Genomic DNA, 22,942 nt, shown 5'->3' with positions numbered 1-22,942 from the left:
AAAGAAAATTAAAAATAAAAGTCTTATTTACATATTTACCATTTGGACGCTTAATTCACAGGTGTATCATTTCTGTCTGGCTGAAGTAATTTCCATTATCATATCTTCTAGTGCAGGTCTCACCTTCTGTTTGCTTGAAAAAGCCTATTTTGACCCAATTTTCCAAAGGTAATTTTGCTAGGTATACTGTTCTATGTTGCCTTTTTCCTCCTTAGGATTTTTGAAGAGGTTACTCATTGTCATCTGACTTGTATAGCTTTAGATGAGAAATCTAGAATAACTTTTTAATCTTTGTTCCTCCATACTAAAATTGTCTTTTTTTCTGACTGCTTTTAAGATTTTTCTCTTTAGCACTGGTTTTAGCAATTTGATTACCATTTGTGTTGATGTATGTTTTCTCTGTGTGTGTTTATTGAACTTCTTAGATTTGCTGGGTTTATGAGTTTCATCACATTTAGAAAATTTTAGCCATCATTTCTCTGATTTTATATTTTCTTTGCCTCCATCTTCTCCTTTTGGAACTACAGTTACCTGTATACTAGACCACTTGATGTTTTTCTAAAGTTAGCTGAGGCACCATCATTTTTTTTCCTTTTTTTTTTTTTTTCTGTGCTTTATTTTGAATCATTTCTCTTGCTGTATCTGTAAGTTCATCTATCTTTTCTTAATTCTCTAAATTGCTGTTAATCCTATGGTGTGAATTTTTATTTCACATAATTCAACATTTATTTTTACAAATTATGTATGTTCTTTCAAATCTTCCATTTCTCTTTTTATTCTTTGTATGTTTTAAAATAATTCTTGGGGCACCTGGGTGGCTCAGTCGATTAAGCATCCGACCTCGGCTCACAGTTTGTGAGTTCAAGCCCCACATCGGGCTCTGTGCTGACAGCTTGGAGCCTGGAGCTTGCTTTGGATTCTGTGTCTCCCTCTCTCTCTGCCCCTCCCCCACTTGCATTCTGTGTGTATGGGTGTGTGTGTGTGTGTCTCTCTGTCAAAAATAAATAAACATTACAAAATTTTTAAAAATAATAAAAATAATTCTTGAGCATCCTGAACATTTTCATTTTAATAGCGAATGTCTCCTAATTTTTATCATTTCTGTGATTCTTGGGTCTGCTTCTATTAACTGATTTTTCTCCTGGTTATTCATCACATTTTCTTCTTTGTTCACATGTCCAATAATTTTTTTTATTGGATGCTGGACACTGTATATGTTACATTCTGCATTCTGGATTTTGTTGTATTCCTTTAAAGTATTTTGCACATTAAAAAAAATAAAGTATTTTGTATATTGTTCTGTCATGTAGTTAAATTCCTTGTGAATAAGTTTAATCCTTGTGAAAGCTTGCTTTCAAGCTTTTTTGGGGGTAGGGCTAGAGTAGCTTTTCCTCTAGGACTACTGGTTTAACTTTGCCACTAAGGTGCAACTCTTCTGGGATCCCTACTGAATACCTAGTGAACTCAAAGAGTTATCTCCATTCTGGCTATTGGGAACTTGAGTGATCCTGACCCTTTATGATCTCTGGGAATTTTTTGGCTGTAGCTCCCCAGTAATTGCTTTTTGTCCACAATTTGTTCTTTGCATGGCCTCACGGATTTCACCCTGGGCATGAAAAGATTGGTGTTCCCAAGGGGACCCATAAACAAATTTTCTGGAGCTCTTTCTCTGCTCTGCAAATCCTAGCCATGACGTCTGAACTCTAGGCTCGCTCTGTCTTCTCAAATCAGCAAGTCTGCTGGGCCCTGTTTGGATTCTACCTTTCTGTGCTATAATATGGAAATTGCCTCCTAGATGAAGGCTAGGGCAAGTACAGGTCTCACCTTGTTTGTTTCTCCCCCTTTGAGAGTTCACAGTGCTTCACTTCCTGTTTTGAATGTCTGAAAATGTTCGTTTTTGCATACTTGTGTGGTTTCTGGTTGTTTATGGCGGGGGGCAGGTTCAGACCCTGATACTTCTCCATGGCTGGAATTCTATCTCTCACGTTTCTTAACCTCTCTCACACTTTCCATCTTGCTAGCTCCTCTTTTTAACTCTGTATCTTCATCTCCCTCTACTTGCCTATGTAACTCTTCCACTGAGTTTTAAATTTTATTTATTTTATTTTTCATTTCTAGAAATTCCATTCGCTTCTTCAGATATGCTTGGATACTTTTTATAGTCTCCTGTTCCTTCTTCATATGAAGATATTTTGAAGCCTTAATTTTATATCTCTGTTCACCTGATAATTCCAATATCTGATGTTTTATGGGACTGATTTTGCTATTTGTCTTGATTTGCTGATTCTTACTTGTTGTTTCTTATTTCCCATGGTTATGGGGGTTAGAGGTGTTTATTGAATTGCTACCTGTAGGAATTCTTTGAGGGATGGATTGAAGTGTCAGTTCTCCGGATAGGATTTATATTCACCTGTGTTTGCTACATTGTTGAAGATGCCTGAAGACTGCAACCCTTAGGGCCACTCTGAATAAAATTTTCCGCTTGAGGGGTTTATGATTAATGTGGAGTTAGGCCCTACAACCAGTTGAAAGCTGCTTATATCTATCCATTTGCCGGGAGGTTTTTCTTCCCCTTCATGCACGCCACCTCTTTTTTAAAAAGGGCTGGGGTGCCTGGGTAGCTCAGTCGGCTAAGCGCCCATCTCTTGATTTTGTCTCAGGTCATGATCTCACAGTTCCTGAATTTGAGTCCTGTGTCAGGCTCTATGCTGATAGCATGGAGCCTGCTTGGGATAGTCATTCATTCATTCATTCATTCATTCATTCTCTCTCAAAATAAATAAATAAATAAACTTTAAAAACAGGGGAGGGATACTTTCTTGTTTTCCCTTTCTCTGAGCAGTTCACTGCTTTAGATATCTGAAATTCAAATCTATACCTTGGGCTGGCCCTAAACCTTATCTCCCTCCCATTCTTGTTCAGTCTACAGAACAAACATCAGGCTTACTAAGAGTTAGCTGGTGCCTTTAGAGTAAAGTGGATGTGGGAGCTTTCTTACCTTCCAGGATTCCTATGTGAAATCACTTTGTTTTTGTTCCAGATTTCTTAATTCCTTGACAGCTCAGCAGTGCATTTAAAAAGATGTTTTTACATTTTATCTAGCATTTTTAGTTTTTGGCAGGAGAGATGTTTTAGGGTATTTTGTCAGTGCTACTGTTAGGATGGAAGTCTCTCTTCTGTTTCTTAATGTAAAGAACTACGCATATGTGAATATTAACAAGATGAAATACATCCAGCCCTTCTCTATTAGGTCTATAAAACATAAATGTGTAAGTTTTGATGTTTTGATGCCCATGAGTAGAATTTGTTTATAATTTGCTTCCTTTTTGATTTGTTTGCTTTTTATTCCCTCATGGACTTCTTGGATATAATTCAGCGCTTGGTTTCAGTTGGACTTGATTCAAAGAATGCAGTTTGTGTTTGGGATTGGAAAAGGGGAAAAATGTTATCTATGGCCCCTGGCCACACAGACAGAGTAAGTATTCTCCTTTGGGGTTTCTACTGGGTACTGGATGGGGGAAAAGCCAGAGGAGAGCCAGAGGATTTTGTGTTTCTGTACTTTGTTATTGCCAGATAGTTCATATGTACCTAATAATTTAAAGTACAACTGTAAATACTCAGAAAATTTTAGAACGTATATGTATTGTAGTACTCAAAAATATGACTCAGTATGCATAGTGTTAGCGCTAAACTTTTAACCATTGTTTGCTTCAGGATAAATGATGAATGGTTCATGCCTATGGTCTATTTAGTATGGTTTATCACTAATTTGTTATGTATATATCACAAAGTGAAAAATGATATGTATGTGTGAATTTGAAATTATGTATTCATATTAAAAATTTTAGAGACCTAACATTTTTTACTTTGGAAACTTGTTAAAAATATATTCCTTGTTCTAAGCTATATAAAGTTAATCATAAAAAATACTTTGTAGTCAACTTTTTAATTAAATTTACTTTTATAAACATACATCAAAAACGTTGTTATAAGCCTTGTAAAATGTCTCATTTGTGTGTGTGTGTGTGTGTGTGTGTAGTAAAATTATGACCTGAAGCAGCACAGGAGATACAGTGTTTGATTCTATTGGGGGTGGGGGGGTAGGGGTGGAATCTATGAATGAATCTATAAAAGTAGCATAGAAAATTTTGTGTGTATTTGCATTTTGGAAAATAAACTTGTCTTTTAGCAGATTCTCAAAAGGGCCTGTTACACACTCACAAACACAATTTAGATAATTATTATTTTTTTTTTAATTTTTTTTTTTTTAACATTTATTTTTGAGACAGAGAGACAGAGCATGAACGGGAGAGGGTCAGAGAGAGGGAGACACAGAATCTGAAACAGGCTCCAGGCTCTGAGCTGTGAGCACAGAGCCTGACGCGGGGCTCGAACTCACGGACCGCGAGATCATGACCTGAGCCGAAGTCGGCCGCTTAACCGACTGAGCCACCCAGGCGCCCCAGATAATTATTAAAGTGTAACAGATCAGATTTGTATATTTTAATTAGGTAATTGCATATTCTGACTTAAATCAAAGCATTACACACTTTGGATTTAGTAAGTAGATTATTATGAAGATGGTACTGTTGGAATTTTTAAAATATTTTTGTAGTTAGTATTTAAAGTTGCATCAATATGGTTTTCATATAATCTGTGTATGGTGACTTGTTAAACATTAATTTATAAGATGTAATCGTTATTATTACTGAAGAATATAATTTTATACATTTTTAAAGGTAATAAGCATCTTAGGTGATTATGCAGGCAGGTGTTAAAAGAAACATGGTGAAGAGTAACAGAATTGTTTTTTTCTGCTATGAAATTATTTTTCAAGAGCTTTTCTTTTGTTATTAAAGTATATGTTTCTGTTGCATATTTTCAGCTGGGTTTTTTGTCGTTTGCTATTATGACAAAAATGGTTGGTTAGAATTTAGAATTTTGGCAATCTTAGACAAGAACAAAGCCTGAGATCTCCAAATTTTAAGTATAAGGTAATTTTGTTTGACCCATAAACAATAAAGCTAAAAAATAAAAACAATTTTCACTGTGAAATAAATATTTGGATTCTTTATGTAAGTAGTTTTGTATGGTAGAAAACTATAAAAACATTCCCTATTTCAATTGCTTAAAAAAGTTCTCGGGGCACCTGGGTGGCTGAGTTGGTTAAGCATCTGGTTCTTGATTTCAGCTCAGGTCGTGACCTCACAGTCAGTGAGATTGAGCCCTGCGTTGGGCTTTGCACTGACAGTGTGGAGCCTGCTTGAGATTCTCTCTCCTTTCTCTCTGCCCTGCCCTCTCTCTCTCTTTCTCTCAAAATAAATAAACATTAAAAAAAGTTCTCTGTTTCTAGCTGTGTTAAGTGTACATTCCATTCATTATGTTTTCTGTGCAGAAATTATGTAGGTACTTGCCTCATGCCCTAGTTCTGTTGAACATTCTTGTGACTTACAGACGAAATTTTTTATTTTTTTTAATGTTTACTTACTTTTTTAGAGAAAGTGAGAGAGAGAGAGAGAGAGAGAGAGGGAGGGAGAATCCCAAGTAGGTTCTTTGCTGTCAGCCCAGAGCCTGACACAGGGCTCCATCTCAGAAACCATGAGACCATGAGCATAGCTGAAATCTAGAGTCAGAAACCTAACCAACTGAGCCACTCACATGCCCCTGGACCAGATTTTTTAAAAAATTAAAAAGAGGCATTAATTTTCACTTCACTAGTTGTTTCATAAAGTTCATAGAAGCTAAGAAATAATTTTTTATTAATATTTTATTTTTATTTCAAATTTTTAAATTCTACTTAATATATATGGTAAAACTGGTTTCAGGAGTAGAATTTAGCGATTCATCACTTACATATAACATCCAGTGCTCCTCACAGCACCCATTACCCTTTTGGCCCATCCCTCACCCATTTCCCCTCTAGCAACCCTAAGTTTGTTCTACATAGTAAAGAGTCTTCTATGATTTGCTTCCCTCTCTTTTTTTCCCCCTTTCCCCTATGTTCATGTTTTGTTTCTTAAATTCCACATATGAGTGAAACCATATGGCATGTCTTTATCTAAGAAATAATTTTTGTTCATATCATTTACATATTTATTTCTCATGAGATTGTGAAGTGTGGGATTCTGATTATTATTCATTGAGGAATATTGTTTTATGATAGGTAGGGTGTTGGGGCATTTGGTCTTTTGGATGGATTCTTAAGTGATTTTGAAAATAAGTATTTTAACCATGAATCTGATTTGTTTACAGATATTTGATATCTCTTGGGACTTGTACCAGCCAAATAAACTTGTCAGCTGTGGTGTAAAACATATCAAGGTACTAGAAAGGTCTTGTTTTATAATAGTCATGTATACTACTCTCTGCCACTAAGTACTCACCACACTATTTACAATTTAGGGGAGTCTTAGGATTTTGACAGTACTTATTTTTAAAATGTCAACATTTTTAACGTTCTGATGTTCAACCCAACAGGCATTTACTGTGTCATTACTGTGTGTGAGGCACTGTAAGGAGTATAGGTATGAGTAGGGAATGAATAAAACACTTTCCATAAAGAAATTTATAGTCTAGTGAAGTAGGTTTTACTACATCTGTCTTGTTTTCTCATGTTTCACCTACAGAATAAAATGTGAGCATAGGAAGCCAAGCAAAGGAAGAGATTTCCTGCACAGAGATAAGTTGGTGTGACGGAAGCAGCATGGACAGAGTTGGCTTTGCCACTTACCAGCTTAGGTGTTTGACCCGGGATGAGTCATGTAGCCTCACTGAGCTTTTTTCACATCTTAAAAATATGGCTGCTGTTATGTTATATAATCTATATAATCTATATAATCCTTGTAGATTGGATTAAGTAAGGCAGTGTTTATTCAAGTGCTTGTCAGTTCCTAGCACATAGCACCTGGTCATCTTTCTGACAGTATTATCTTTTCCTCTCTCTATATTTACTCTTTGATTTGACCTCACTCTTTGGTAGCCACTGTTTATTATGCTTATGAAAGCTCTGAATTTTGTTTTATAATTATAGTTCAGGTTTTGAAGCCCATATAGTCAGTGGTGATATTCATTCTTATGTTTACAATTACTTTTAAATCCCTGGTGCACATTGGAAATACTTGCTTCTTCCCCTCTCTGATAGAACAGTTCCTTACAACAGTTAATTCCTAGTAAGTAAGGTTCTGTGTTTACATCCTTTCTTTTGGTATGCTTACTCCGTCTGCATTTTCTCCAAAGCATCTTTAGCTGCCACTGCAATTCTGGTTTTGATATTCTGGTACTGATTTGATAATGAGTAGTATTAAATCTTTATTTCTTTAACAGATACTCAGCAAAAGTCTTTATGCTAGATTTAAGGTAGAGATCTAGCATAGATTTGTACCTTACTGCAAGAGTAGTACAAGTACTGCAAAGGTAGAAATTTTTGTCTTTTTCATCTGTGATGAACAAGATGGTGTTTGTTATTCTTGATATAAAATGCTTAATAAAATATTGGCAAATTAATAAACATATTACTGTTTTGTATTATAAATAAAACTGAAAGTTCCATTTTCAGGTATTAAACACATGATTCTTCTGAATTAAACTATATTTTTACTGAGTGACATTTCTTTTCTTGTAGTTGAGTCAATGGAAAGTATGGTAGATATCTTTACAGGCAGTACACGTGAGGAAACGAAGTCCCAAAGATGATCTAGAACTTCACTGGCCAGTACAGTAGCAACTAGCTACATGTAGCTATTTAAGTTAATTAAAGTTAAATAAAGTTTAATCACTTCTTCTGTCACCCCAGTCATCACATTTCAAATGCTTAAGACCCACATGTATCCAGTGGTTACTCTATTGGACAGTGTGTGTGTATATGTATATATATGTATATATATATAGAGAGAGAGAGAGAGAGGGAGAGAATATTTTCATCATCGCAGAAAGTTCTATTAGCTAGCATTGATCTGGATTATAGAACATGAGTGCTTTACTCTGAGCATCAAAAATTTTGGATACCTGGGTTTGACTCTCTGGAGATTCTGTCTCAGTTTATCTCTGTGGGGGCCCAGCATACTATGTTTTATCATTTCTCTCAGGTGAGGTCTAATGTGCAGCCAGATTTGAGAATCACTCCTAGATGAAAATAAATAGTAGGTTGAAATAGGGATTTGCTGATAGGAAGAGAACCAGCTATCCTTGTGCAAAGGGATCATGGGGCTTTTAGAATGAAAAATCATAAAAATTCATTGATTAAAGCATTCATTATTGAATGGATAAGCATCATAATTTTTTGAGGCTTCAGGGTTTTTTTTTATTTTATTTTTTAACGTTTATTTATTTTTGAGACAGAGAGAGACAGAGCATGAACGGGGGAGGGTCAGAGAGAGGGAGACACAGAATCCGAAACAGGCTCCAGGCTCTGTGCTGTCAGCACAGCTGTCAGCACAGAGCCTGACGCGGGGCTCGAACCCACGGACCGCGAGATCATGACCTGAGCTGAAGTCGGCCGCTCAACCGACTGAGCCACCCAGGTGCACCGAGGCTTCAGGTTTTAAACTAAGATCTTTAGGTCTTAAAATAAGATCTCAGCAGATGAGGGGAGATGTTTAAGTATGTAACAATCAATGTTATTTTAAGTGGTAACTTACTTACTATAAAGTTGAATTTATTCTCTGGGCCAAATTTCTTTATGCAAAACTATTTATTCTGTATGTCAATGCCCTAATCCATTTTTGTTTATTTCTTTCTACATACTATTAAAATTTACCTGAATTCACATAAAAGAATAAAAACCTTGATCGTGAAGATTTATGTTTGACTTCCCATTTTCTCCTAAGAATGAACTAATTATTCCAAATGTGTACCTTTTAAGCTTTACAAGTAAAAGAATTGCTCAGCTTTGAAAATATCAGTGAGAACACCATCTTCCCCCCATCTTTACTAACTTCATCAAAGATTGGACGTTAGGTTGGTCCTCTTTCCTAAGAGTGTCTGATGTCTTATCTTCATTTTAATTGCTAACCCATAGCCAAGTCTTTCAATGTCTGAGTTTCATGTAAATTTTTTTCAGAAACCGAAGGGGGGAAGCATAGCCTATTTTTAAAATAATCTAGTTCACCCCCCTTATTCTTACAGATAAGGATTGAAACCAGTGGCTTATCAGCTCTAATATAGCTATTGACAACACTAGGATGAGGATGTGAACATTTGAAAGCTAATGTTTCATAAGGGAATTTCTTAGGTAATTTTTAGTCTGCTAATCTAATATAGCTTCAAAGTACTAGAAATATTTTACTTTATTTTATAAGCATTCTTTGGTAATTTGATTATACTGTGTACCTTTTAGTTCTGGAGTTTATGTGGAAATGCTCTGACCCCAAAACGAGGGGTCTTTGGTAAAACTGGTGACCTTCAGACAATTTTGTGCCTGGCCTGTGCAAGGGATGAATTAACATATTCTGGTGCACTTAATGGGGATATATATGTTTGGAAAGGAATCAATCTTATAAGGACAATACAAGGAGCCCATACTGTAAGTATATTTAAATATTTTAAACACTTTTCGATAACTGCTTACCTTCTTCTCGTAGAGCAAAAGATTATGTAATGTAGCAGACTTTCTAGTCAATTCAGTTACTTGAAAAATGTTGTTCTAACTGAATTAGCCTGTTTGTTTTCAAGATTTCAGTGAAGAAGTGTTATGCAATTAGACATGTAGATATTTATTAAATTAGTATAATTACTACCTTGTTCAAGCCATTGCTCTGGTATTTGTATCTTCCTCAGAGTATTATTGATAAATAGCTTATTAAATTCAACAGTAAAAGTATTCTAGATTAACTACAACAGAATAAAGCTAGAACTCTTGTGGGTAATATTCTAGAAAAAATATACCTTTTTAATTTTAATATTATTATTTCATTAAGTGAGTGAGTGGCAACGGAATTTAATTTTTGTAATTCCTGAGATTTTCATATAGAAAAGTTATCAAACTGGGAAAAAATCTGTTGTTAAAACTTTTTAGTGTTTTTTGGATTAGGGATTTTTAGCAGTTGGGTCCCTCACATAATGAAGGGACCTAGAGAGCACAGAGCTGCCCCATGGTGAGCAGTAAGATCTCAAGTAGAAAAGTTATTAAATGTATTTATATGAACCATGATAAATATATAATATGTTACATGTTAAATACATTAAAGAACTACTTAGAACAGGACTTGCTTTAAGCAAAAGACCAGAAATATCAGATTCTTTTCCACAAAGGTTGTGGCAATTTACATTTTCATCATCAGTATATAAAAATACCAGTTTGCTCTTCATATTCCTCAGTGCAGGATTTAACCACCGTTGTAAATTTTTGCTTGTTTTCTGGGTGACAAGTAGTAACTTCTTGTTTTGATTTTGTTTCCTAAATATATGTAATTTCATATATTTGTTGACTGCTTGAAATTCCTTTTCTATTAATTGGTTTTTCTTACTCTTTGCTCTTTTTTGTTATTTTTGTCCTTGGATTTTCTTTATTCATTTGTATGTTAGGGTATTAACCTTTCAGTGGTCATACACATTGCAGATATTTCCCCAATCTGTTTGCCTTTGCTTATGATATCTTTTGTCATATGAAAAATTTGTTTTCCTTTATGGCTTATGGGTTAACTGCCTTGCATAAAAGGTCTCTCATAGCTCAAAGTTATATAAATGTTCTTTTGACTCTTTTCTAACATTTATTTCTCACATTTAGAATGTAATGTCTACAATTCATTTTTATACGTGGTATAAGGTTTAACTTTATATATGTCTCTATATGTCCATATCATTGGTCACATATTGTACATAGATACATGTATACATAAATTTATTTCTATATTTTCATTTGTGTTTTCTGTTGTATTTGTTGATTGCTGTCATACCAAAATCTTTTAAAGTGGGTTTCTGCCTACATTACAGATTTTCTTAAAGAGTACATATTGTTAAATTATTTTATTTTCTCCACTAGGCAGGAATTTTTAGTATGAATGCTTGTGAAGAAGGCTTTGCTACTGGTGGCAGAGATGGCTGTATTCGCCTTTGGGATTTAACTTTTAAACCGATTACTGTGATTGATCTCAGGGAAACAGACCAGGGATACAAAGGTAATAGCAAATGTGTCACTACTAGACAAATTCTAAATGTACCAAGGATTGTCTGTTTCTTTTAGTAAATATAAATGTAGGTTTTATAAATATAAATGATATTTAAATTTGCCCGTTCCTACTGTATAGATTTAATTGATCTCCTTTTATTGAAGAGGAGAGTTTGCCTGAAGACAGTCTAGGTTTACTATTATGACAAGGATTCTTGTATATGTCTAACGCTTATTAAAATGGGATTTACAGAGAGATGGGATAAGGGCTTACTTAGGTAACCTTGGATTTTGAAAATATTTATCTGTTAGAATGCTAAATATAACTATTTAGCAAACTGTTGAAAATAAAACGTGTTGAGGGTTGAGGAAAGTTTTGTTCAATTGGGAGATTTTTTCTTCTTTAGGGACTTAAAAAATTGATATATTAAAACAGTCTTTCACAATAAAAATAAAAGTTTTATTCACTATCGCGGTACTTAGGATTGGAAGTTGCAGAAGTCTATGGTTAAGCCTTATTTCAGTCAACTTACTAGGTGGGTGACCTTGGGCTACATATTTAATCTCCCCCATAAGTGAGAATAAGACTGTCTCCTAGGATTAAATGAGCTAATTTAATATATATAAAATGTTTAGAATACTGTCTGGCACATAATAATCATCTAGTAAATGTTAACTGTTATATTATTTTCATTCGTTTTGTTGAGCATTATTGTACCTTAAAGTTTGCAAAATAATTTGACACTTTGTCCTATTTGACCTTTACAAGAACATTGTAAAGTTCACAGTATCTTTATGTTGGCCACATGATACAGATGAGAAAATAGAGAAACACTAGCTTTTGTAAGGTTATAAAAGGGATTGTGGAATATACAGAAAAAGTAAAAGTCTCTCTTTTTAATGCTTTGGTGAACAGATGGAAGAAATGAAATATAGACACATGAAAAGTCAGATTATTATACAGAGAAAAATAGTACAATTACTTTTGTCATTCCTGCTTAATTAATTTTGAGATGGCTGAAGAAGTGGTCAGACTATGGAGTTGTCTATGAGGAAGAAGAACGTATGTCTTGAAGGATGGATAGAAATTAGGCATATAGGAAGAGAGAACTATCATTACAGATAGCAAACAAAATGGATAATTGAAGACAATGTGTAGATCAAAGACTTGGAGATTTCTTTTGTCTTACATCTAAGGGATAAAAGGTACAAAAATTAAATTGATTTAGCAGATCGGCATTATGTTATTACAGCACTGATCTTAAATACAATTTACTTTTGACTAGGTTTGTCTGTAAGGAGTGTTTGTTGGCGTGGTGACCACATTCTAGTTGGAACACAGGACAGTGAAATTTTCGAAATTGTGGTGCATGAAAGGAATAAACCTTTCCTAATTATGCAAGGGCATTGTGAAGGTGAACTTTGGGCACTTGCTGTTCATCCTACAAAACCTTTGGCTGTGACTGGAAGTGATGATCGTTCAGTCAGGTAAGCAGATCATAGCGTAATTGCATAGGCTGGAATTTTTCCTTAGAAAAACATAAAAACTTCATAAAAATACTTTGATTTAAATGTTAACAGCTTACAGTATACAACTGAACATAATTAATTGGTATTTAATAGAATAAACAACTTACAAGATTTCTTTTCTCTTGATAACATAAGTTGAAGATTGTTCCATATCAACATGTTCACAGATATTTTTAATAGTCATATAATATCCCACTGCATGGATATATTGTAATTTATTCAACTAAACTATTTTTTTTAGTTAAAATATAGTTGACATATAGTGTTACATTAGTTTCAGGTGTATAACATAATGATTCAACAATTATATACTTTACAAAATGCTGACCGCAATGAGTATCGTTATCATCTGTCATCACCAAAGTTATTACAATATTGACTATACTCCTTATGCTGTTCTTTTCATCTTGTGACTTATTTTATAACTGAAAGTTTGTACCTCTTAATCTCCTTCCCCTGCTTTTCCCATTTCTCCATCCTCTGCCACTCTGACAACCACGTTTGTTCTCTGTATTTATGAATCTGGGTTTTTTTTGTTTGTTTTTTAGATTACATATATAAGAGAAATCATATGGTATTTGCTTTTCCTGAATTAATTTGACTTAGCTTAATATCCTCTAGGTCCATTCATGTTGTTGGAAATGGCAAGATTTCATTCTTTTTTTATGGCCAATTCCATTTTGTATATATACCATACCTTGTTTATCCATTAATCTATTTTTTTTCTTTCCAAGATTTTATTTAAATTCCAGTTAGTTAATGTGTAGTACTGGTTTCAGGAGTAGAATTTAGTGATTCATCACTTACATATAACACCCACTGCTCATCACAACAATTGTCCTCCTTTATCCATCAACCATTTAGCCCATTGCCCTAGGGACCTCCCACCCCCCCACCAGCCAACCCTCAGTTTGTACTCTATGGTTAAGTCTCTTAGGGTTTGTCTCCCTCTCTTCCCCCCTTCCACCTCCCCTATGTTCATCTGTTTTGCTTCTTAAATTCCACATATGAGTGAAATCATATGGTATTTGTCTTTCTCTAACTGACTTATTTCACTTAGCATAATACACTTTAGTTCTATCCATGTCATTGCAAATGGCAAGATTTTATTCTTTTTGATGGGCTGAATAATATTCCAGAGAGTGTGTGTGTGTTTATGTGTGTGTGTGTGTACGCGCACACAAGCGTGTGTACACATCTCCTCTTCTTTAGCCATTCATCAATGGACATTTGGGCTCTTTCTATAATTTGGCCATTGTTGATAGTGCTGCTATAAACATTGGGGTGCATGTACCTCTTCGAATCAGTATGTTTGTATCCCTTGGGTAAATTCCTAGTAGTTCAATTGCTGGATTGTAGGGTAGTTCTATCTTTAACTTTCTGAGGAACCTCCAGAGCACTGTTGTCCACGGTGTCTGCACCAGTTTGCATTCCCACAAACAGTGTAAGGTTCCCCTTTCTCTGCATCCTTGCCAACATCTATTGTTTTCTGAGTTGTTAATTTTAGCCATTCTGACTGGTGTGAGGTAGTATTGATTTGTGGTTTGATTTGTATTTCCCTGATGATGAGTGATGTTGAACATTTTTTCATGTGTCTGTTAGTCATTTGAATGCCTTCTTTGGAGAACTGTCTCTTCATGTCTTTTGCCCATTTCTTCACTGGATGATTTTTTTTTTTTTTTTTTTTTTTTTTGAGTGTTGAGTTTGGTAAGTTCTTTATAGATCTGGGATACTAGCCCTTTATCCAATATGTCATTTGGAAATATCTTTTTCCCTGTTGTAGGTTGCCTTTTAGTTTTACTGATTGTTTCCTTTGCTTTTCAGAAACTTCTTATCTTGAAGAAGTCCCAACAGTTCATTTTTGCTTTTGTTTCCCTTGCCTATGGAGATGTGTCTAGTAAGAAGTACCTATGGCCAAAGTCAGAGAAGTTGGTGCCTGTGTTCTCCTCTAGGATTTTGATGGTTTCCTTTCACACATTTAGGTCTTTCACCATCTTGAGTTTGTTTTTGTGAATGGTATAAAAAAGGGGTTCTGTTTCATTCTTATGCATGTTGCTGTCTAGTTTTCCCAATACCATTTGGAAAAAGACTGACTTTTTTCCATTGGATATTCTTTATTGCTTCATCAAAGATTTGTTGACCATATACTTGTGGGTCTATTTCTGTGTTCTCTATTCTGTTCCCTTGATCTATGTGTCTATTTTTGTGCCAGTACCATACTGTCTTTATGATTACAGCTTTGTAATACAGCTTGAAGTCTGGAATAGTGATGCCTCCCACTTTTCTTTTTCAGTATTGATGTAGCTATTCAAGGTTTCTGGTTCCGTACAAATTTTAGAATTATTTGTTCTAGCTTTGTGAAGAACGCTGGTGTTATGTTGATAGGGATTGCATTGAATGCATAGATTGCTTTGGGTAGTATAGACATTTTAACAATATTTGTTCTTCCAATCCATGACATGAAATGTTTTTCCTTTTCTTTGTGTCTTCTTCAATTTCTTTCATAAGTGTTTCATAAGTGTAGTTTTCAGACTAAAGATCTACCTGTTTGCTTAGGAATATTCTTAGGTATCTTACAGTTTTTGGTACAGTTGTAAATGGGATAGAGGGATGCCTCAGTGGCTCAGTTGGTTAAGTGTCTGACTTCATCTCGGGTCTGGTCTTACAGTTTGTGACTTCAAGCCCCACATTGGACTTCACGTTGATGGTGTGGAGTCTGCATGGGATTCTCTCTCCCATTCTCTGTCCTTTCCCCACTTGCATGCCCTTTTTCAAATAACTAATCTTTAAAAAAGTGAATGGGATCGATTCCTTGATTTCTGTTTCTGCTGCTTCGTTACTGGTGTATACAAATGCAGCAGTTTCTATACGTTGATTTTATATCCTGCGACTCTGCTGAATTCATGTGCCAGTTCTAGCAGTTTTTTGATGGAGTCTTTTGCATTTTCCATGTAGAGTATCATGGCATCTGTGAAGAGTAGAAGTTTGACTTTTTCTTTGCCAATTTTATACATTAGTATGTTGATGAGTACTTAAGATTGTTTCCATATCTTGGCTGTTATAAATAATGCAGCAATGAACATGGGAATATATGTATATTTTTGAATTATTGGTTTTGGTTTTTTGAGTCAGTACCCAGAAGTGCAGTTACTGGCTTATATGGTATTAATATTAATTTTGGGGGGAACTATCCATATTGCTTCCTTATTGGCTGTACCAATTTACCCTCCCACCAGTAAGACACAAGAGTTCCTTTTGTCCACATCCTCACTAAGGCTTGTCATATCTTGTTGTTAGACACTAGCCATCTGACAAGGGTGAGGTGATTATGTTATTGTGGTTTTGATTTGCATTTCCCTGATGATGAGTGATGCTGACCATCTTTCCATGTGTCTGTTGGCCATCTGCAAGTCTTCTCTGGGAAAATGTCTATTTAGGTCTTCTGTCCAGCTTTAAATTGGATTTCTTTTGGTGTTGAGTTATATGAATTCTTTATATTTTTAAAAACCCCTTATTGGATATATCTTTTATAAATATTTCCTCCCATTCAGTAGGTTGCCTTTTTGTTTTGTTGGTGGCTTCACTGTGCAAAAGCTTTTTTGATGTAGTTCCAATTGTTTATTTTTTGTTTTTATTTTTGCTTCCCTTGCCTGAGGAGACAGATCCAGAAAAATATTGCTAAGGCTGATGTCCAAGGCCAAATTTACTTCCTGTGTTTTCTTTTCAGAGTTTTATGGTTTCAGGTTTTATATTTGGCCTTTAATACATTTTGAGCTAATTTTTGTATACGGTAGAAAAAGTGGTCCAGTTCTCAATAAGTTCATCCAGTCTTCACTCAAGTCTGGTGAGCATCCTTATGAGCATTAGTTTGAACTCTTTATCAGGTAGATTGCTTTCTTCCATTTTGTTTAGTTCTTTTTCTGAGGTTTTGTCTTAACTCTTTCATTTTGGGACATATTCATCCTTTGTCTCCTCATTTTGTCTGACCTGAGTTTATTTGTGTGTATTAGGTAGTTGAGCTACGTTTCCTGATTTTTCCTGATCTACATAGTGACCTTATGTAGAAGGTGTCCTTCAGGGCCCAGTAGTGCAGTCCCTCCCAGTCACCAGAACCAGACCCAGAAGTGTCCCCTGTGTGAGCCATGTGTACCCTGTTATTGTGATTGGGCCACAGTTGATCTGGGAATGCTGTTTGGGTGAGGCTGCCTCCCCTTCTCTGATGCAAGAGTCATTTTGGAGGGGTGCTTGTCTGGCCTAGGCTCCCCACCAGGTGTGGCAGGGTGGTTGTCACTTTGGGGAGACATCAGCCCTGGCTGAGGCTGCTCACCAGGAATGGTGGAGTAGGAGTCACTTCATCGGGGCACCTACAGGAGCAGGTAAGTTGGGTGAGGTGAGTCCACAGGGGAACCCTGCTGCAGGGCAAGGGGTGCTAGCAAGATAGATACAGAGTATCAGGCTGAAGGAGAGCAAGAAGATGGTACTCGCTAGCACTTCTATTCCCAGAGAAAGCTTCTACAGATTCCCGCCCCTCCAGCATGCACCCTAAAATTAGTCAGTAAATCTCTTTCAGGTATAAATAAACCCCGGTGCTTTTCAAACTGCTACTTCTGTGCTGGGTCTCTGACCAAGTGATGAAGTGTGCTGGTCCCTTGCAGAGCAAAGTCTTAATTCCCTGTAGCCATCTGACTCTCCTGGAGTAAAGTCTTGCTGATTTTCAAAGCTGCTGGAATTAAGCCCCACTTACTTTCAAAGCCAGATGTTATAGGAACTCATCTTTCTACCACACATACCAAGGGCCTGGGGTACTTGATGTGGGGCTCGATCCCCTTGGTCCTCAGGGTGGATCTCTGTACCTGGAATATCCCTCCTGCTTGTAGTTTGTTGTGCTGGGGGTGTGGTACCCGACTATGTCTCTGCTCCCCCTACCATTCCCGTTTTGACTGCTACTTTATGTCTTTAGCTATAGTCAATCTGTCCTGTTAATCTTCAGGTTATCTTCAGAGTGAATTGTATTATATGTAGCTGTTGCCTCCGTGTATACATGTGAGGAGGTAAGCTTAGGATCCTTCTATTCTACCATCTTCCTAGTCCATTATTGATGAGAACTTAGGTTCTTCCAGTTTTGTGCTATTAAATACAGTGCTTGCAATGAATGTCCTTTTACGTATGCTATTTTGTACATGTGTAAACATGCATATCTCTGTGGAACTTCTTAGTGTTCAAATGATGTATGCATTTTAAATTTTGATAGATAATGTCTTATATAGAGGCAGTAACCATTTATATATACCTGTGTATACAATAAACAGAAGAGATAATGTATTAAAATACAGTGAGTGTGCAAGTTAGCCAAATCCAGAATGTGGGGAGCTCTGGAAGGCAAATACTTAGTTTCTTCAATAACTTAAGAATAAAAAAGGGGGAGGGAGGAAGGAAGCTACAGAAAAAGGTTTAAAGGACATATCAACAACTGTAGTATATGGACCTTCCTTGGAGCCTAACTCTAAGGACCCAAAGGAATGCTGTGTGAAAACGTATGTATATAACCGTATATATGCTATATAACGTATGGCAGTGCCTGTTTTCCCATACCCATGGCAGCACTAATTATCCCAAAAGGTATGAAATGATCTTTTGTTATGTTGTGAAAACACTCATTTCTCTCATATTGAGAGGTGTTGAGTATGTTTACTTATGTTTAGAGGACATTTGTATTTCCTTTTCTCTGACCTGTCTGTTCAAGTTCTTTGCCTATTTTCTATTAGCTCATTGGTTTTTCTCTAATTACTTTAAAATATCTCACATCTGTCTATATTTTGAAGAAATTAGCAGGTGGTCTATGATAGTGGTTCTCAAAGTGTGGTTCTTGGACTAGCAGCATCAATATTCCTTATAAGAAATGCAAATTCTCATGTCTTAACCAGGACCTGATATCAGAAATTTGTGGTTTAACTTGGGGTGCCTGGTTGTCGATATGTCCTTTAAATCTTTTTCTGTAGCTTCCTTCCTCCCTCCCCCTTTTTATTCTTAAGTTATTTGTTGAAGAAACTAAGTATTCACCTTCCAGAGCTCCCCACATTCTGGATTTGGCCAACTTGCACACTCACTGTATTTTAATACATTCTCTCTTCCCTTTATTGTATAAACTGATAAGTAGGTCTAGAGATTTGACGAGATGCAGTTACAAATTTTAACCAAGAATATTTCCTAGATGGTAACGTGTATCCCTGTTTGGTGGTATCTAATGTGTATTCTCTTTTTTAAATCATTTTAGCAGCCATTGATGGTTATTATCTACTTCACTGTTTCTCAACCTTTTTTGAATTGTTTTCCTAATGAGAATTTTTAGATATTTTTTCCCCAGATTATACCCCCTTCATGTGAAATTTTAACACCACAAAAAAGTACATCTCTATTTTTGTATTTTGGCCCATTAGAGAGCCACAAACCATTATACTATTTAAAATTTTCATTCCTAAGGACTAATTTTTAGCCCCCTTGGGAACCTTCTTACACTCTTGGTGGGAATGCAAACTGGTGCAGCCACTGTAGAAAACAGTATGGCATTTCCTCAAAAAGTTAAAAATAGAACTACCCTATGACCCAGCAATTGTACTACTAGGTATTTATCCAGAGGATACAAAAATACTGATTTGAAGGGACACATGCACTCCAATGTCTGTAGCAGCACTATCAACAATAGGCAAATTATGGAAAGAGCCAAAATGTTCATCTGATAAATGGATAGAGAAGATATGGTATATACACAAATGTGCGTGCGCGTACACCAATATTATTCAGCTATCAAAAGGAATGAAATCTTGCCATTTGCAACGATGTGGGTGGAGCTAGAGTGCATTATGTGAAGCAAAACAAGTCAGAGGAAGACAAATACCATATGATTTCACTCATGTGGAATTTAAGAAAAAAAACAGATGAACGTAGAGGAAGGAGGAAAAAAGGGAAAAAAGAGAGGGAGGCAAACCATAAGAGACTCTTAACTATAGAGAACAAACTGAGGGTTGCTGGAGGGGAGGTGGGCAGAGGATGGGCAGAGGATGCCAGTGCTTAGTGGGCACTAAGGGCACTTGTGAAGAGCACTCGGTGTTACATGTAAGTGAAGAATTACTAAATTCGACCCCTGAAACCAGTATTACACTATATATTAACTAACTAGAATTTAAAAGCTTGAAACAAATAAAAAATAATCATTTTTAGTCCCTTTCGGGCAGTATTGCACCTGTCAAAAATCCACGACCTAGATCTTTTATTAAGAGTTTCATATATGGTATTTTAATTTCATCACTCGTAGTCATTAGTTAGGTATCCTATCTCTATAAAAAGAATTTCTCCTCATCAACTATTTGGTTATCTTGGGTATAATTTGTACAAGAAAACAGGAAAGTGCTTAATTCTTTCTCATTTACTAGTTTAAAACATTGTTGGTTCCCTGGAATCCTTTGTGTAATCTATTCACATTTCTTACCATTTTTTGTAGGATTGTAGATTATTTCCTCCTTTATAGTTAACAGTTTTTTATATGTTATAGATATTAACTGTTTCTGATGTAAGTTGAAAATAATTTTCACCAATTTGTTACTTGCTTTTTACTTTGCTTAGGTTTTTTGCCACACAAATGTTTTTTTTTGTTATTTTGTTTTATGAACTGAACAATATTTTCTTTTATGATTTCTGAGTTTTCTACCATCGAGAAATCTGCAAAGTTAAAAAAGTTTTCAGTATATGCTTCTGTGTTTTAATGGCTTTATTTTGTATGTTTAACTCCTAACCTGTGTAAAATTTACTTCAGTATAAGAAATAAAGTGGAATATGCAACCTAATCTTTCTAGATAACAGTGTTAATCCATCCTGTTTTTTACTGTCATTGCGCTACTCAGTTCTCTGTGGATGGGAAATGCCATAGCTCACCTGGAAATTTAGTGTGGGATTACACTTACCCATGTGCTTTGTTAGGAACTATCATAATTCATTTTAGGAGAACTGCTATTACCAGTTGCATAGCTGTTGGAAAAAAGGCAGCTTGTCCTTTAGAAGTAATTGCTCAGTCTTCGGTTTCTGTTTTGTTGGGGAAGTTATTGGGAAGGATATCTTGCATTGAAAACAACTAAAAATGTTGGTTAAAATGTAGAATCTTCAAGGAATAGTCAAGATATTAAAGAACTATTATCCAAATTGTGAAAGAAAATGGGAATTTAGGAGCACAAGCAGGCCAATGCCACTTTGCCTTGAGGGCATTTGTCTTCCTTTGACTGAACTTGACCTTTGTAGCTTTCTCCTAGGGCATGGGGGCAGATGTCGAGACCCAGGGCCCGTTCAAAAAGAATGAAATCTTGCCATTTGCAATGACGTGGATGGAGCTAGAATGTTTTATGCTAAGTGAAATAAGTTAGAGAAAGACAGCTCCCATATGATTTCACTCATATACGGAATTTAAGAAACAAAACATTATGAACATGGGGGAAGGGAAGGCAAAATAAGATAAAAACAGGAGGCAAACCATAAGAGGTTCGTAAATACAGAGAATAAACTGAGGGTTGCTGGAGAGGTGGTGGGTAGGGGGATGGGCTAAATGGGTGATGGGCATTAAGGAGGGCACTTGTTGGCATGAACGCTGGGTGTTATATATAAGGGATGAATCACTAGGTTCTACTCCTGAAACCAATACTACACTGTATGTTAACTAACTTGAGTTTAAATAAATACATTTAAAAAAAGAAAAAGAAAAAAAACCTCAAGGCACACTCATGGAGTGTAGGCCAGCATACTCTGCTAAAACACCTCTGAAAAAAATATCCCCTGTAATTTGTGTGGGAATAGAGATCTTGTTTCAAGTTTTGATAGCACAGGAAGAGTAGTATAAAGCTGCTTGATGATGTTATTCAAACAACATTGGTTATTGTCAAAATAACTTTACCATGGTATAAGTTTTACATATAATTGCTGCTTTTACATTGTAACTTTAGATTGAATTCATTAAGAAACAGCATCAAATCTTCAGTGAAAGCTAATTTCCAAAGCTGTTAAGTTTTTATAATAGTAATTGAGGGCATTTCTGGTTCTGAAAAATTTCATTCTAGACTCTGAGATCAAAATAGCATAATAATACTTTACCACTGTTAATTAAGCCATTAACTGCTGTGTGGTACAGCAAGTCAGGATTTTGAGCTTCTGTTCCTGACAAAACTTCAGAACTATTGGTTCAAAACATGATTCAGTTTTTTTTTTTGTTGTTTTGTTTGCAAAATACTTGCTAAAGAATAATCTAGTGAGGGGTGCCTGGGTGGCTCAGGTTGCTCAGTTGAGCATCTGACTTTTGGTTTGGTGATTCTCACGACATGGGATCAAGCCATGCCTCCAGCTCTGCACTCAAAGCACAGAGCCTGCTTGGGATATTCTCTCTCTCTCTCTCTCTCTCTCAAAATAAATAAACTTAAAAAAAAAACAGTGAATAATTGTAGGCTTTTTGAACAAAACCTTACATTTTTATAGGCTTTGTAAGTTTGCCACGGCTATTTTTTTCTATCCATGTTTTTCAGCCCCATCTAATGCCACTTTACATTGTATTGGTTTAGTTCTTTTTCACTTACGTCTTTGAAAACATTCTAGCTTGTAGTTGTTCCACACCGACTAGCGACAGAAACTGATTTTTCATTGCTTCAAACTTGGCATTGGCTCTTCACATAAATAACTGAGTAGTGTTGTTAACATCTGTTGACTCACCAGAATTCGGGGAAACCACTGAACATTGTTTGTCTTGTTTTTTAGTTAACTGTTGGTGGTTTTTCCAACACCTTCAACTCTTTGAGAAACTCTTCTGACCTAAAAGCTAATAACCTTAAATTTATTTTCTCTGGACACATTTCTTTAGCCACTGCAATTTAAAATAATATAATTAATCCATTACCAAGAAACAGCTTTCCTTGTTTGGCTAACAAGCCACTTAGAAACTTAACTTTTGTTGACATCACATTTTAATTTTTAAAATAGAATTTTTCTAATCATTGCTTTCCTGTGAGTCAAAGATACCATGATGAGTCCTTAGTCCAGTAATGTTAATCTGTATTTGTGTTTTTTTAGAGCAGCTATAGTGTTATTGCATAATACAGTGCTGTACCATCTAAATCAGTAACAATATAATTCATGCTCCACTGTGCCGTCACTGCAATTTGTAGTGCATGGAAGGGGCAGTACGAAGTGATATGAACGTCACATGCCATCTGCCGTTCCTTTGGCAACAACTCCACTCTGCCTCTGCAGTATGAAAGCAACCATGTAAACAAAAAGTGT

General features: G+C 35.7%; 1 protein-coding gene across 7 annotated transcripts in view; it reads left to right on the top strand.

Annotated features, from left to right (window-relative positions):
* EML5 (EMAP like 5) overlaps positions 1 to 22,942 on the top strand; it is a 179,158-nt gene that overhangs the window by 31,204 nt on the left and 125,012 nt on the right. For 6 of the 7 annotated variants that reach the window (XM_060620490.3, XM_078447924.2, XM_060620494.3 and 3 more), the window contains 5 exons: positions 3,377 to 3,475; positions 6,253 to 6,321; positions 9,335 to 9,520; positions 10,979 to 11,114; positions 12,391 to 12,592. In XM_060620490.3, the coding sequence (XP_060476473.2) occupies positions 3,377 to 3,475; positions 6,253 to 6,321; positions 9,335 to 9,520; positions 10,979 to 11,114; positions 12,391 to 12,592 (692 nt within the window). Of the gene's footprint in view, positions 1 to 3,376; positions 3,476 to 6,252; positions 6,322 to 9,334; positions 9,521 to 10,978; positions 11,115 to 12,390; positions 12,593 to 22,942 lie in introns of those variants that run through there. The other variant, XM_078447925.2, reaches the window with a different exon arrangement.

This window comes from Panthera onca, chromosome B3, assembly GCF_046562875.1.
Source record: "Panthera onca isolate mPanOnc1 chromosome B3, mPanOnc1 haplotype 2, whole genome shotgun sequence".
Classification (NCBI taxonomy): Eukaryota; Metazoa; Chordata; class Mammalia; order Carnivora; family Felidae; genus Panthera; species Panthera onca.
This window is presented reverse-complemented; position numbering and strand designations above follow the sequence as displayed.